The sequence below is a fragment of the Ambystoma mexicanum genome, chromosome 2q, assembly GCF_040938575.1.
Source record: "Ambystoma mexicanum isolate Mex_15411 chromosome 2q, UKY_AmexF1_1, whole genome shotgun sequence".
Taxonomy (NCBI): domain Eukaryota; kingdom Metazoa; phylum Chordata; class Amphibia; order Caudata; family Ambystomatidae; genus Ambystoma; species Ambystoma mexicanum.
This window is the reverse complement of record NC_090924.1, coordinates 314,862,395-314,878,640: the sequence shown is the minus strand read 5'-3', so window position 1 is coordinate 314,878,640 and position 16,246 is coordinate 314,862,395. Positions and strand designations below refer to the sequence as shown.

At 44.2% G+C, this 16,246-nt stretch overlaps 1 protein-coding gene across 1 annotated transcript in view; it reads left to right on the top strand.

The window, feature by feature from the left end:
• MEIOB (meiosis specific with OB-fold) overlaps window positions 1–16,246 on the top strand; it is a 1,713,677-nt gene that overhangs the window by 451,392 nt on the left and 1,246,039 nt on the right. The window contains exon 5 of the mRNA XM_069647289.1: window positions 10,479–10,551. Within this exon, the coding sequence (XP_069503390.1) occupies window positions 10,479–10,551 (73 nt within the window). The remainder of the gene's footprint in view (window positions 1–10,478; window positions 10,552–16,246) is intronic.

Genomic DNA, 16,246 nt, shown 5'->3' with positions numbered 1-16,246 from the left:
GAAAGGCAAAGGCTTACCATCCTGAATCCAGTCTTCAGCAACACCTATAAAGACAAGAAAGAACAGGTTAGCATTCCGGCATCTGAAAGGCAAAGGCTTACCTACTCTTCGGCGCTGCATCCCGCATCTGAAAGACAAAACAAGGTGCGTTTAAAGACATTGGGGAACTTTAATACTCACGTGCCATGACTCCTTTCCACATCTAATCCAGTGGGTATTCCGGCACCCTGCAGCCGCTCCGAACTCGTGCCTGCAAAATAAAAAGACAGTTAGAGCGCATAGTGAAGCAGGCAACAAGCGCTTACTTACGTGCTTCCAGGCGCTTCTATTCATCACACGGGCTCCATCTTCAACTCACTTCAGCCCGTCATCCGCCATCGCCGGAACCCTGCAAAACAAGAGACATCATTACTAAAGACTTTAAAGACATTTGAATGACTCGAAACTTACCGTTCGTGCAGTAAACGACGGACAGCAGTCCTCTGAAGTCAAGAGGCCTGCGCTACCTATCCAGTGAAGAAACTGGTTACAGCACCCTGCCCCGAGGCAGATGGAGAGCTCGGCATTCACTTACCTAAGACATCTTACTCTACACGTCAGGCATACAGTGCACAGAGGTCCAGCCCAAAGAGCCAACCGGGTGCTACACATCACCTTTGAAGATACGGTAGTCGCCCAGTCAAGACCGGCGCCTCTGCGAGAATCAGGTGAGCGTTACACCATATTGACAAATTTCCAAAAATGGATGAACACCAGAGAAGGAAGAGGTCACTTAACCGCCGCTGACTGAAGAGGGAGAACTATTTCTCATCAAAGTCAATAGACGGTTATAATGGCATACCAGATGAGCATACATTATTCAGCAAGACGGCAATGATAATGACATCTATATTTATGCCAGGACTCCAGACTGCAGTGAATGCTAAATGGCTGCAGATCACAAGATGGAAGTTGCTGCAAACAATCAATGCAACAGTAAAAGTATTTAATGCAATAATAGAAGAACTGAGGGCCATTAGGCTTATGACCTGACCCTCCAGAACAGGTATATCCTGGACTTTGCTACAGCAATGTAAGGAGGCGTATGCACCAAGGTTGGGCCTTCTTGCTGTACTTTTACACTTTCCTTTGATGGAGAAAAGGGAACCTTGACAGAAGCTATAACTATGCTGATGACCCTGCATTCGAAGATGAGGATGAAGTTGATGAGACAGCAGGAGATGACTGGTTTTCGTCTCTATTTTCGTGGATTGCAACCTGTATGGCAAATGCCTTCAAACTGCTTGGAGCAATACTAGTATTGGTATTGCTAGAATTCTGTCTCATAAGGATAATTTTGGGACAATGCCAAAAGACTGCCAAAAAAGCTGTTAGGATGATGATAATGATCGATGTGAATGGAGTCCATACACCACAGACTAAAGACACCACCCATGCCATTTTTCTGCTATAATCTGCATTATATGTATTTAGAGGTGGTTCAAGGCGTGCCCACCAGATAAGGGGAAGCCAATGAAGTTATTAGCACTTATACATACTATATGTACACATGTTTTGTTAACCAATCCCTCCCTTCAATAGGTTTTACAGTTTGCCACGTAGGATGATGTCAAAGATGATGCATATCGAGGTATACCACTTTTGTATAATCGCATTTGGGTGTGAGTGCGTGAATTACTGCTTGTTGCTCGCCAGATTGCGCTACTTTATTTTTATGCTAATAATGGTTATTTGGGTCCGAGATTGTTACTGGTAATTCCCTCTAGCACATGAAATGCTTAAAGGTGCTAGAGCCCAGGTTCATCCAGATCAAACTAGATTGATTATTGGCTGAAACACGCACAACAACATCAGACGGCTATCAACGCAGTGGAGCGTTGTAGAAGACAGGGACTCCCGTCAACCCTATTGACGTTGGACATCAACAAAGCCCTTGACAGGGTTGACTTGAGGTTTATTCTTTTGAACTTGCAGGCGTTTATTTTTGGCCCTCCCTTTGCGGGACGTATAATGGCCAATCCCTCAGGACTAGAATTTGCATCAAAGGGCAATGCTCGTGATATATCCCTATTACAATGCAGCAGGGTTACCCACTGTCTCCCTTGACCTTTGCCCTGGTAATGGAACCCCCTGGCAATCCGCATTCGGGGGAACCCATGTATTCGGAAAAACCCAGTGGACAGTATTGAGCATGAAACGGCCCTCTATGCCGATGAAGTCTTATTAATGATGTCACACACTTTGTCGACACTGGGCCCTGTGATCGGAACTTGTTATTCGAACGTTCCTCAGACTTTTCTATAAATAACCATAAGTGAATATCTAGGAACCCCAAGATCCAGCGGGCATTCCCACTCCTTTGGGAAACTAGCAACCTTGACTACTTGGGCACCAATGTGACTTTGGGTCTCATTACGAGTATGGCGGTAAGGTAACAACAGCACCGGTATCGCTACCGGCACCGTTGTTACCGTACCACCATACTATGAGTTCTGCTCGCGTGTGCCCTTACAGCCACCTGGTTTTTCCGGGTAGCCGTAATGGCACCTGCGAGCAGAACATGATGGTAGCAACGGTACTGTTATGAACGGTACCAATGCTACCATCCTCCACATTCCCATTGAGCCCTATGGGAGCTCAAATGGGAATGGGGACATACCGGCACCCGCGCAAGGAGAATTACCGGGCCCGCCTAGATCGGAATGGCCCAGTGATTCCCCTTTCGCGGGTGCCGGAGCTGAGTTTGGGGGTAGCCATGCCGGTAAAACCGGCATGGCTACCTCCAACCTCGTATTGATGCCCATTGTCTTTTTCTGGGTTGTTTCGAGCCAATTTTCCGGCCTTCTTTAAATCCTTCTCTGATGATTTACTGTGCTGCATGGCCTTGGCCTCTTGTCGCTGTTTTTTGGAAACACTTGCTTCTCTCCTGGGTTTGCTGTAGGGAACTTCAGCGCGTGGGATAGGGGCAGTCTGCAACATTTGAGCCAGTTGTGTTGTGAGAATGGTCCTCTCGCATTTGAGCACTGCAAGGAGTTGTTTGGCATCTCCCAGACAGAACATTTCAGATATTGTCAAACTAGACATTGGATAACTGACCCAAAGACTGTTACATCGTTTGAACTCACTGTGTGAGAGAGGCTCCCAAAAATGAAACGATCAGATTGTACAAACTCCTGGACAGGTAGGAACCAACTTGCAAGCTTCCCTCTGTGCTGTGATGCAAGGGAGGTCTGGATTGTTTGATTGTGGATGAAACCTGGGGGAAGATATGGACGAGAGCCGCAGCTCCGTCCTGATGCGTGAAAATAAAGAGAACACATAATAAGTCTTGTACCGGTGGTCAATGTACCCAAACCATCTTAATAAAATGAATACCTCGATTTCCAGCTTTTGTTGGAGGAATTGTGGTCAGAAGGGCGATTTCTTGCACCTTTGGTGCACTTGTGAAAAGTTTCAACCATTCTGGAAGGAAGTGCTGGCCTTGATTAAGGACGTTACTAGCTCCCTATTACCTATGGGCCTTCTGACAATTCTGCTGGGCGCACCAGTGGCATCAGTTTATCCCATGAGGGGCCCTAGGGCTCTGCTGATTACTCACTTGTTGCTGGCTGCTCGTATTCCCTTGGCCAGAAGCTGGAAGGCCGTGGAGGGACAGCAGATCAATGCTTTGTGGTATATGGTTTGGAAGATAGCTGCAGCAGAAAACGTTTGTGCCATCTCCCTTGGGTCCTGATTAAGCATCTTGCCACCTGGCTTCCTCTTCATGTGTTAAGCGAGAGTTTTCCCCTTTGGGGTGTCAAACCCGAAATGTTCAGATGCTTTTCTTTGGTATAATGTCTGATTGCTATGATCACATTGCTGGAGGACTTCTCTGGTTCCTATGCCCTTATTTTCCAGTGCCCTTCTGCCCTGCACCTGTTATTGTGACAACATGTTTGCTTTGCTGCGATACACCTCGTTTGAGCATAGCTCTTACATACCCTAATTGTAGGATTGGTTGTATTTTTTTTAACTGTTCTGTAGAAAAATGTATAAATAAAGTCTTTTAATAGAAATCCTTGTGATATGGTGAAGTATCTGGGTAAGCTACCCACACATTTACATTTCCTAGTACGTCGCACTTGTGCATTGACACGACACTGTGTCTGTTGCTATGTGACTTTCACTGACAGGCCACATTTTCATGTGACCCTGACATCTACATGTGCGGTGACTCCAACCATGCACTGAATGTAGACCAACTTGTGTCCACATTTGACAGTACTTGCAACATGTACAGCCCTTTCACTTAACCATACTCCCTAGCGTCCTTTATGTCAGCGGCTGTCACTTATGACATCATATCAGAAATCAAGCTGGATACCACTTGTGACTTCCTAAATGACTTTAATGGTAAGTAGCAGACTCAGAAATATTTTTGACTGTATTTGACCGTATGGCACATGTGCAATATACCTTGTCATTTATGAAGGTCTGAAAATATTTGTCAAAAATTGGAAACAATGGTTGGGGAACTATAGAAAGTTGGTCTTGTACATACCAAACTACAATTTCAAGTTCAATATAGCAGGACTCTCCAAGCTTTGTATCTCTAGAGATTTTATATCACAAGTTGCACTGGCACTACCCAGCTGTGAGGAACGCATGGTGACAACAAGTAAGACAGACACAAATGATCACAGTAAAAGGGTGTTTATTGAATAATTAATTCTGTATGCGGGTTGGAAAAACGCTTATTCTAAACCTAAATCTAGGATGGGAGCAAGTGTCAACCATCAAATGAAAAATAAGCCAGTCCTAGTGGTGTGGGTCAAATGAAAGGGCCTATACTAAGTAACCTATTGCCAAACCGCACACCTAATGCAAAAATAAATTGTGTGGGATTGTTCTCAAGAAAAGAAAGAAGTGTTATTAAATAAAATGTCAGGTTGCAGTGGCTTGGGTTTTCCTTTCCCACGTTTTGCACACAGAGCAAGATGGGAGCTTGGAGCACAGCACAGTCTCGGGCTGTTCCAGCACGAGACGACAGTTCAAATGGCAGTTCTCAGGATCGTCGATGGCCAAGTCTCGTTTGGCCTGAGGCGCTCAAATAACAAAAAAACAAAAGTGCCTTTAACAAATGAAAGTTTGTCCCAATGTTCTCTGGGAGATGGCTTCACCCCTGGATCTCCCTCGGTTGGGCTCGGACCCCTGTTGCCATCTTCTTAGGTTTTGGCTTCACCCCTCAATTGTCCAATATCGTTGGGATTCACTTCCCTTTCTTAGACAGTGCTTGTAGACCAAAGTCTTTTGATTGTACAGGGATTTCGCTTGACCCTCTGTATGACCACTTTGACCTATTCCGCTGGCCCTCCTATGGCCTTCTGGTATCTAGTTTTCTCTCAAATGGGACCCGAGCAGTGTCTCTCGTCTCCCCTTCACACTTTTTAACAGTTCATTCAAAGTTCATCAGCTTCGGTTCAAACTTGCAACTTTGTGATTTTCACTCATCTCAGCCCGGTTCTTAGCGGTTTCCCCCACGACTCACTGGCTGTGTCGAACTGCTTAGCTGTAGCCTCTCTGGAGCCAAGGCTGGTACCACAGGCACAGGCATCTGCTTACCGGCATAGTTTTGCTCCGTGTACTACTGACATCTGCTGCAGGACACTTGCGCTATTGTTCGCGGTCTTAGGCTCTCTTCCATGAAGGCTGTGCGGATCTGGGATGAAAAGGGCAAGGTCACTTCTCTCCTCGCCACCCTCTCAATACCTGCCGCCTTTCTCCCTCTCTTGAACTGCTCGTTCAACCGCGCGTTAGCCGTCTCGTCGTGCTGTCAGCCGTGCTCGCCTTGCTCGCACTGCACTTTCTTGCTCCACCTTTTATCGCTGCGGGGAAAAGGAAGGGCCGTCAGGTGAGTGTGATCTAAGTCAATTGCCTGACTTTGCCTGACCCTCGCGTCGGGACAAGTCAGGTAAACAGGTTTTTCTTTAGTCCACTGTTTTGGGAGTTAAAAAGTATTTGTGTCAGAAAAGGGTGCAGGGGTTTGAATGTCAGAGTATCCTATGGGACAGGATAGGGAAGGTTTGTGCAATGGACGAGAATAACCAGGATGTAGAACAGAAAATACGGTATGATGGGAAGTGTAATCGTTGGTCACTTTTGACTGGGCGTTTAGAGAGTGACAATCAGAGGGACGGGATTGGTAGGGTTTGCGGAATAAACGGGCATATTGGGATTGCAAAATAAACAAGAGGGATTGTGGGAATGATAGTATTCTATCTGAATAGGTTGAGAGTGCAGAAAATAATAATCAGAGGACGGAACGAAGAATGATTGGAAGTATTCTGATGGGGAACAGAAAACCGAGGATTCTGAGGAAGATGGTTTCTAAATGCGGCGGTGTGTGTAATGGATTCATCAGAGGCAGAGGGGATAATGGATTCTTGAAAAGGAAGTTTATCAGATGGAAGGGAGGTCGAGTTAATATAGCCCATAAAAGCTTCAGGGACCTCGTCTTCCTCATCCCTTTCTCCAGTGTAATACCGTGTCTCACCTGGGGCAATCTCCCAAGCATAACCCCGGGTTACCCCATCCAGGTGATCCTCCCTTGCTCGTCCACCCCCAGGGTTGAGATCTGAGAGCTCCAGCCCTCCCCAGGCCACCTGAATAAGGGTTTCCCGAGGTCTAGCTGGGAGAATACCCTCAGGTTTCTCACACAGCATAGACAAGGGTAAAGGGTAATGGGAGTCATAGTTCAATACATGTAGTGGAATCCCGGCTCCAAACCATGACACTAAAACGATTACAATTTTCATCCATCCAGTGCATTAGCTACTCTAGTCCTGATAACCATGTGTTCTCAAAACATGAATGTGTTTCTTTAACCTTGTTGACCCTTGCATGCCACCTGTCCTAACCTTTACCATTTGACAGTGTCAAGGCCTACCTTTTGATTTTTTATACTGACAGTAAGCAGTCTGATACATGAAGATACAATGATTACAGAAACTGTTCCTTCTCATGTTTAGTTTAGTTTATTATTTGATAATGCGCTCCAAAACCCAGGGTTAGCCGGGCGCAGCAGTTACTAGAATATTTAGGCTTAAGGTTGCGTACATACAAAAGGATACATACAGAATATGCATTATGTGAGTTATTAACATATATACAATACCAATTTACAAATATACAAGAAATACAGGAATGTGAATCCCTCTCATAGGTTTGGTATCGGGGGAGTCAAAGGTGGCTATGCGCAATGATAGGGCCAGGTTCAATGGGTTAGTTGTCGTTGCTCCAGAGCCAACTTTTCACCTTACTCCTGAAACTAAAGTAGGGTAGATTAGCTCTCAATGCCAAAGGGAGTGAATTCCAAGCACAGGCCGCTCTAACAGGGAAGCTAGCTCCACCTGCTTTAGTTAGTCTAAATCTGGGAGTTTCAAGTAGGGAGTGGATAGAGGCTCTGGTATGGTGAGTAGAGGATTTTCTGGTCAGTCTAGCCGAAATGTAAGGGGGCGCAGTGTTGTTCGGTCCTTTATGTGTGAGAGATAGTGTTTTAAGGAGAACTCTGTCGTTGATTTTTAGCCAGTGGTTGTCTTTCCTAATATTAGATATATGTGCTCTGCAGGGTATGTCGAGGGCTGCTCTAAGAACATTATTCTGCAGTATTTGCAATTTGTTAGTGACGGTTTTATTGGCGCCCGCATAAAGGGCATTACAGTAATCCAGTTTGGACATTACTAGGGCATTGGCTAGTGTGATGCAATTGGTTTTGGACAGGTAAGGTCTGCAGGCCCCGATTAATTTGCAGGTGTAGGCTGCGGAGGAAGCCAAGGCGTTGACTTGTTTTTTGAGAGATAAAGTGGAGTCAAGGTAAAAACCTAGTGTTTTTATCTCCGTTGCCACTTTGATTATAATACCGTCTATATTGAAGGCACTATAGTTAGGGCTAAGTTTTTTAAGGTTGGAGTCGGTACCCAGTATCAGTATCTCTGTTTTATCGTCATTCAGACAGAGGCCATGAGAGGCCATCCATGCCTGAATGATGAGGTAAATCTTATTTACTAGAGCTGTGTCTTCAACAAAGTTGCCAGATAGTGGTATGAGGATCTGCGTATCGTCCCCGTAGTTGGTGTAAATTACCCCCAATCTGTCAAGTTTGTCAAAGAGTGGCTTAGTGAATATATTGTACATTGTGGGGGAGACACATGAACCTTGTGGGACGCCACAGGTAATATGTATTGGGTCCGCTGAGGCTAATGGGGAGAACACTCTCATCGTACGGTTGGCTAGGAAGGATTGTACCCATGCTATAGCTTCACTTGAGAAATGGGTGGCAGATGCTAGATGGTTGCATAACACTGCGTGATCCACTAGGTCGAAGGCCGCCGATAAGTCAAGGTGGAGGAGCATAGCTGTTTTACCTTTATCCTTCAACTCGTTGATTTGTGTCTTAAGGTCGATTAGGGCCGTTTCAGTACCATGTAGTGAGTGGTCTGAAGCCAGATTGGCGTGATCCTAGTAGTTGGTTTGTCTCCAGATAGTTTTGGATCTGGAAGTAAGCTACTCTGTCAATGATTTTAAGGAGAAATGGGACCGTAGTAATTTGCCTATAATTAGTTGGGATGGCTGGCTCAAGGGTCTGTTTTTTTAGGAGTGGCAGAACCCAGGATTCTTTAAGGTTAGCGGGTACAGTGCTCGATCTGAAGGAGGAATTTATTAATTTAGAGATGAAAGGCGCTAGGTCTCTGGCTGCATCCTTAATGACTTGTGCTGGACAGCTGTCACCTTGGCAGTTGGATGGTTTCAAGGATAATATCACCTTTTCGGTTTCCAATATGGATATGTTGGAAAATCTGAATGGTTTGCAGTTACTTTGAGTGACTATTCTAGGTATATCTGCCATGTGGGAGGTATGGGTCCCAGTGGAATTTAGGGAAGCTTTCTTCTTAGCAATTTTCGTTTGAAGAGTTGTGATTTTATTAGCTAAAGCATTTTGGATGCTAGTGCACCATTGTTTGTCCTTGGGGGCATTATCTATGGGTGTGATTGGGTTTTCCATTTCTCGGAGGATGGAGAAGAGTTCTTTGGAATTAGAGTTGGCTTTGCTAATTCTCTCATTAAATGTATTCTTTTTGGTTTGGATTATTTCCTTCTTATATTTTTTGGCCAAGTTGTCAAGTGAAGTTTTATTCTCAACTGAAGGTGTATGCCTCCAAATAGCTTGGAGTTTGCGTTTTTGGATCCGTAATTCCTTGAGGTAGGGGGTGAATCAAGAGTTAAGATGAGATTCTCGTTTGCTTTTGCACAGTTTAATAGGGGCAGTGGTATCCAGGGCTTTGGACATAGTATTGTTGAATGTCTCAACTAGCATTTTAGGGTCAGAGTTGATGGCGCTAGCGGAGAGGGCTGGTAGGAGGAGAGGAAGTCGTTTTTCAGCTGTGATTTCTGTTGTATGTTGCATTCTTTGGTGGTGTGGTGCAAACTCATAACTGTACTTCCCAAATATGTGTTTTGCATAGGGGAATGTTTTCAGAACAGAGCGATAAAGGTACTAGAGTATCTTATGGGAAATGTTAAGTCACTAGAGAGCAAATCTGGTGTGTAAGAATTCCCTGGTTGTATATGTACCGTATTTTTAAAGGTAAACTCCAACCAAGCTGTCCACCTAAATCCACTCTTATATGCAGAAGCATGCATGATGTGCTGTACCAGTTATGTCATATGTGATAACATTAGTGATCTCATGTATGATGTCCTCAGGGTGCTTACATGCTGCACAATGGGGGCCTCATAGTTAAGGTGGCGTAGCTTCCAGCCCCTGCCGAATGTCATTGGTTTTATGTTGTTAAATCAGGACCTTAATGTCACTTCACTGAATTTCAATGGTCTCGTTACATCAGATTGTTTCAAGTTAACAGTGCTTCAACTAAAGGTTTTTCACTGAATATATATGTATATACTCTGTGAATAACAGAGGGATAGCAGCAGGGAGGATAGTGCATGAGTTAAGTCTTCGCCTCACTGCAGTGAGTTATGTCCTTGCCCCATACATGGAGCCAGCCGGCAGTTCTCATGTTTGATTCCTGTCAGAGTCCTTTGTTCTTCTCGGGTCGATACAAAAAGTACCATTAAATAAGATAATCGTCACACCTATTATTAAAGAGCTTGTAGAGGAATACGTCTAGTATTAAGTGCTTTATAGAGCCAAAATAGGGTCAAAGTTTGACCACGGAAGATGTTTGTTGTCTGAAAAAATCTGCTTCTGGACAACTACTGTTGAAGAAGTTCAAATGCTATGCTTAGTTTATTTTCAACATAATGCATTAACTCAAATAGCATTTTCCTATATGCAATCGTGTATTTGTGAAAGGCTGAAAAAGAAGACCGCATTCCGCTTACGTTGATAGGATTGCTTTTTATAGCGTAATGAATTCATTTAAATGACATTTTGAATGTGGAAAAATACATGCTTATGCATTCTTTTAACTTTTCTTTAGTTGTAATTGAAAATCCTTTGGTCCAGACAAAAGATGCTGAAAAGGAAGAAAAGTTTAACCCATCAACACCAAGGTAATTTATGACTGCACCAATCGTTATTTGCTAAAAATCTGTTTCTTTGAACATACTGTTATTCAAATAGCTTTGCATGCTCAGTTTGTGTTAATCTGGTGTTACACAGTTGACTGGTGTTCATTGTATCCATCTTAGCAGTGGTAGAGCTGGGCCGGTGCTCACCCCTCCTAGGCCCTCTCCACGTGTCCCTATGCAGCTCCCCCTTTCGCCTGCTGCCGCTGACTGCAGCTTTGACCATTAGCATTGCAGTTTTGCAGATATGCATGGGAAGGACCCATTCACTTTTGCAAACTACCATACATGCATAACTGCTTTCCCCCGGGCACTGTGCTTTTGGCTGAAGGAGATGAGCAGTAGCACATTGGTGCCAAACTGCCAACTTTTACCCGTCACTTCTTTTTACAGGTGCCTGGTGCCCCGTTTATCTCACGAGTGCCCCCTCCACCCCCAATCCGCCGACTGGGGTCAATACATTTGTATGCAGGCTCACCAGCTCATGCTGCCGGCGCCATTATCATTTATTAGTACCCCTTCCCACAGGCCCCACATTGCAATACCCGTTGATGTTAGCAGGATGCATGCCAGTAATAATCAAATAAACCCCCACATATGCCTTTATTGCTTGTAAACCCTGCCTGGAAGCAGCACCCTAGCACAATGATTGAAATGGAGATGTGAAGAGCGAGAGTGACCTCTGAATCTGGCACATCGTGCAGGGGACAGGTGCTGCCTCAGTGCAGCAGGGATCTGATGCATGATGTGTGGTGGTCTCGCTTGACACATTGCGCATGAATGTAGTTGTGTCCTGGTGCTCCTTTGTACACATTTTCATGTAGACATGGTTTGGAATCCTACGGCTCCTATAAGCAGGCATGCTAACACTCCATGGAGCTCATTTTATAGTTTTGGCTATTAGATACCTATAAGCCAAAACTATTGTCATTGGGAGGGTAGATCTAGGCCGTGTCTGGCAAATGGGCATAGTTTGCTCGACCCAGCTGACCTGATTCTAAATAGATTCTAAATATAGCAAATACGTATTTCCACTTAATGCATGATTTTGCCGTTCTCTAAAATTGTACATCACCCTAGTAGCAGGATTGATGGGGAGACTTTGTTAGAAGATGGTGCCGATATTGGTTTTTATTTTCAGAGGTCTTAAACATACGGGCACACAGTCGCACGTGGTCTGAAATGTCATGAGAGAGCATGCGAGGGTTGCAGTTTGGGCCATTTTCCACACAAAGTGCTTGTAACGTGTTGGTAATTTTCTTTCTCCTGAGCTATATTTAGAATCTATTTACAATCAAGTCAGCTGGGTCGAGCAAGCACTGCTTATTGGCCAGACGGCATGCAAAAAGTCAGGCTCTCTCAAGCTAACACCTCAAGACCTGCAAACACATTTCTTTTGTTCAGCAGAGCCACGTAGCTAAAGTTAGTTTCTTATTATAGAGCCTTTCTTATGCAGTGGAGTCATTTACAACTGAAAGCCCAGAACCAGCACCACTGTTTCACATGTTCACTTCAAAGTAAGTTAATTTATATCCATGATGTTGACGAGTTTAACATGCAAAAAAAGGTTATCGTTATTTAGATAGTGAAATGTTCTTAACATCAACATATTGTAAGGGATCAAGAGTAAAGACTCGGACACAGTAACAGATTTCAGTTTGAAATAGAACTTTTATTGTCAAAATAATAAGAGGGGTTGGGAAGATCCTTTCTATCACTAATCGTACAAAGGGTTTCCCAGCCTCAACAAAACTAAGGAACGTCTGTGTCAGGATGTTAAACCAAAGTGCGTCCTCTGTCCTGTGTCCAAAACCCTAAACTGACCCTTACACGCTAAACTCAACATAATGTGAAACTTGGGGATTTCTGTAAGCTATATACTTGTACCTTTCTTTCAAAGTTCCAAACATAAAGTTGTAAGGTGCAGAAAAGTGAAGTAATAAAGATCCCCCCAAAAAAGGGGTCTTTCCTCGCCCTAATTTTCTTCTGGTCTTCCACTGCCTATCCGGTACCTCTGGAAAAAGGTCAATAATGTTCCACTGCTTCACAGGGGGACAACTACGTTTCTCCTTTAATATACTGTTTTACTTCACAGTTTGGAGGGGGACTCCTTACTTGAATCTCCCTTAAGTACACAGTTCTTTTAAATATATTCAGTTTCTCACTCTCAGTATCTCCATTAGCCTTAAAGGGGTATGGTTCTTCCCCTCTCCATTTGACTGTCACTGTTTCGCAATTTCAAGGAGGGGGATTTGGCCCCAGAGCTTTCTCAATTCTTTCCCTACCTCTGGTGTACTCTCATGCCAGGGTATTTGCAGCTTTGTTACTTCTCTCGTTTTCTGGATGTCAGTTATCTTCCAAAGGGGTATGGTTCTTCCCTTTTGTGTTGATGGTTACTGTTTCTCAATTTCAAGGAGGGGTTTTGACCCCAGAGCTTTCTCAATCCTTTTCCTGCCCCTGGTGTACTCTCCTACCAGGGTATTCGCAACTTTATTACTTCTCTTCTTACCCCTGGTTTACTTTCCTGCCAGGATATTGTACTTGGGTGCAGGTCCCAAACTCGCACACTGCCTGGTTTGCTTTCCTGCCAGGGCTTTTTCTTTCCTCTCATGGGTGAGAGTCCCTATTCACTGTTTGCCTGGTTCACTATCCTGCCAGGGCTTTTCCGTTCTCCATTCACTCTCTCTTGCATCCATGAAATAATGTCTTTCAGGTATTGGGTCACCAACAGTTTTTTAGCAATGTTTGCATTAGTATCAATTATTTCAGTTCCTTTGCGTAGGCTCTCTCTCACTGTCAACGGTGCATGGTTTTCACCATGAAGTGTCCCAGTATCCCAATTGCTCTCCCTGGGATTACTGGCTTTCACTTGTGGCTTTTAGCGTTCCTCGTATCTTTCGGTGTTCTGCTCTCGGCCCACTAAATGGGCGTGCGTTCCGTTAGCCGTTTGGTTCCTGCTTTGCCTTCCTCTGCTGCTGGCGGCTCCAGCTTGTGGCAAAAGTGCAGCGGACTCCTCTCGACTCTGCACACCATTTACGTCAGCCTCTGTGCTGCGTCCTGCAGTCTGCTCGCCTCCGGTGTCCCAACCAGTGTCCGAACAAGTTGAATTCAGCTGCAGTCTCTCTCACTCTCTTTTGTGCTCTTCAGCTGTGTTAGTTTTAAACTTCCTGGCATTGATTAGCATTTTCCAAAGACTAGAATGCAGCGTTGGCTAACCGCTTCTGGTCATCCTCTTTACCTCATCCCTCTTACCTCTTACTCGTCTCAGTACTATAAAGGGAGGGGGAAGGTGTATAAGGTTGTTGGCTATGAAAACTTGGGAATCCTCCATCATCATTGCAATAAGCCATACAGGAATGTTGTAAAGATTCATGGGTGTCTCTAAGAATTACAGCTGAAGGATTATTATGATCCAGTATTTTTCTGCCTCCCTGGAGTTTGTCCTCCCCTACGTGGTCCTCCTGCAGATGGCCGTCTCCATGGTCAGGGTCAGGTTGCTTCCGCCTTTCCCTGGGAGCGTAAGAGAAGCTTCCCTCCAGGGAATCAGTGATGATATTGCTAGATTCGTCACAATATTCAACAAATGTGCATAACGACGAGCTGGAAGTTCGTGACACAGAATCTCCATACCTAACTTAGTTTAAGATACATACTGAAAGAAGGTGTGTAATAAAGTGGTAAAAGTACAGTGGTGTTAAAAGGAAATGTTTCAGGCTTGTGTTATTTTGCATTCTGGGACTTGGAGTTTTCCTTTCAGGATGTGAAAAATAATGCTACAGTGGCATTATTTTAGCTTAACATGTTTCTATGCAGGTTTATATGTCTGGTTGCACCAATTTCTGAATTTACACAAAGCAAAAGAAGGGATCCTGGTGATATCTGTTATGTACATTAAATGTGTTCTTGATTCTTTTCGATTGCAATTTTATTTATTTAGCCATGGTGCAGTTTTATACATATTCTCATATCAAAAATTCTCATATACAAATTCATACGTTGTCATAAAATAGCATAATTACACCAACCAATCAGAAAGTGCATCATAACATATGCCCCTGACATAGAAAGACCCAAAGATGTGTCTACACCCCTACACAAACTTCTAAACAAAACAATCTATCCTGCATGGACAGTAGAAAAACAAAAACTGGCAATACACAAATGGTTACATATCAATGTATTCCCAACACATATTAGTTCATCATGTGTCGTAAGTCGAGCTTCGGCTAAAAAGGTGTGATTATTCTCTAAGCGCAGCTTTCTCAACGGCGTAAGATTCTTCTTTAGAGCTTCATCAGAGGGGGTAGTGAAGGTAGTGATAGCAAAGTGATGTGAACATTTCAAAATTTGAAGGCTTCAATTTAATTTAGGACCATAGGATTCCTCTGTTTTGATCCCACGTACCCATACCCGTACTATGCCTGCTCATACCTTGCCTGTCTTCTTGAGAGACTAGTTTGTTCATTCAAACTCACAAAATCTCTCCTCGTCTTTTTCCACAGACAACTTCAAGCGGACTTGGCAGTTGCTAGCACCTTGCTCAGCAATTGCTGCATTGAGCAAGTACACTATACAACAGTATTATTGTAGGGCTTCACATCCAAAACGTAAAATCTTTACACCAAATTAAGATTGATGGGATTGTGGCCAAGTGCTTACATTGCAGAGTGGGTTAAAGTCCTTGCTCCACTGTTTAGTCTAAGTGTGTGATCCTGGACAAATAATGTAATCTCCCACTGACATAGCTACACACGCTGGAGTCCTTATAAGTGATTACATTCACACTGTATGAAAAAAGAACTCTAAAAATGGGGTGGGTTTAATGATTTTAGGGACAAAATCCTCTTGCTTCTCTGTTAGTGGCACCCAACGCCGTGACCTAGATTTGCATTCTTATTGCATTGGTCCTCACACAGTACCACATGAATAAAATTGACAGGCAGATAAATAGTCTCACCTGAGATTTATGTTTAGCATGGGGGACGGCAGCAAAACCAGCATTCATTTTCTTCTGCTGCCAGCCACTGAAGTTGCTAGGGCTTTGCGGAATTGTGACCCAAAGAGGAATTAATGAATCTCTTTTTTATGCACAGTTATGCTATCTTGTTGAATCTTGAATAGCATGCCTTCTTCCATTTTCAGAGTATCTAGGTGCTTCAGGATTGTTGGGAAGGAGAGAGAGTCTTCCCACCACCCTAGGCGATACCGAATGACAAAAAGGCGCTAGATAGCACATGCAGGGAGTAGGGGGGGCGCATGCAGAGGAAGGTGCACGATTGAGCCAGTGCATGCTGTAGAAGCATTATAGAAGAGGCAAATGTAGATACCATCTTAGCGGACGGCAGCCATCTTTTCAACATAGGCTCAAGCGCAGCGAGCAACATTATATTTTCTAGCATTAGATCCCTTGCATGAGCACGAACATCACCCCCACCAAGCCAGGTCTCTCAAAGTCCATGAAATCCTTCATTGTTCTACAAGTTATAGGCCCACGCTCCCTGCGAGGAATGCGCCCTGGAAGGTCATGAGAAGGGTGCAGCGCGCCTCTTGGCAGTACAATCCCACGGAACAGATAGCAAGGCCCTCCTGCCCCCAATAAACCCCACAAACGAAATACAGCTTTTTACAATGCCTCCATCGTATGACCCCTGCATGCCACAGGACAATCCAAGCCCAGACC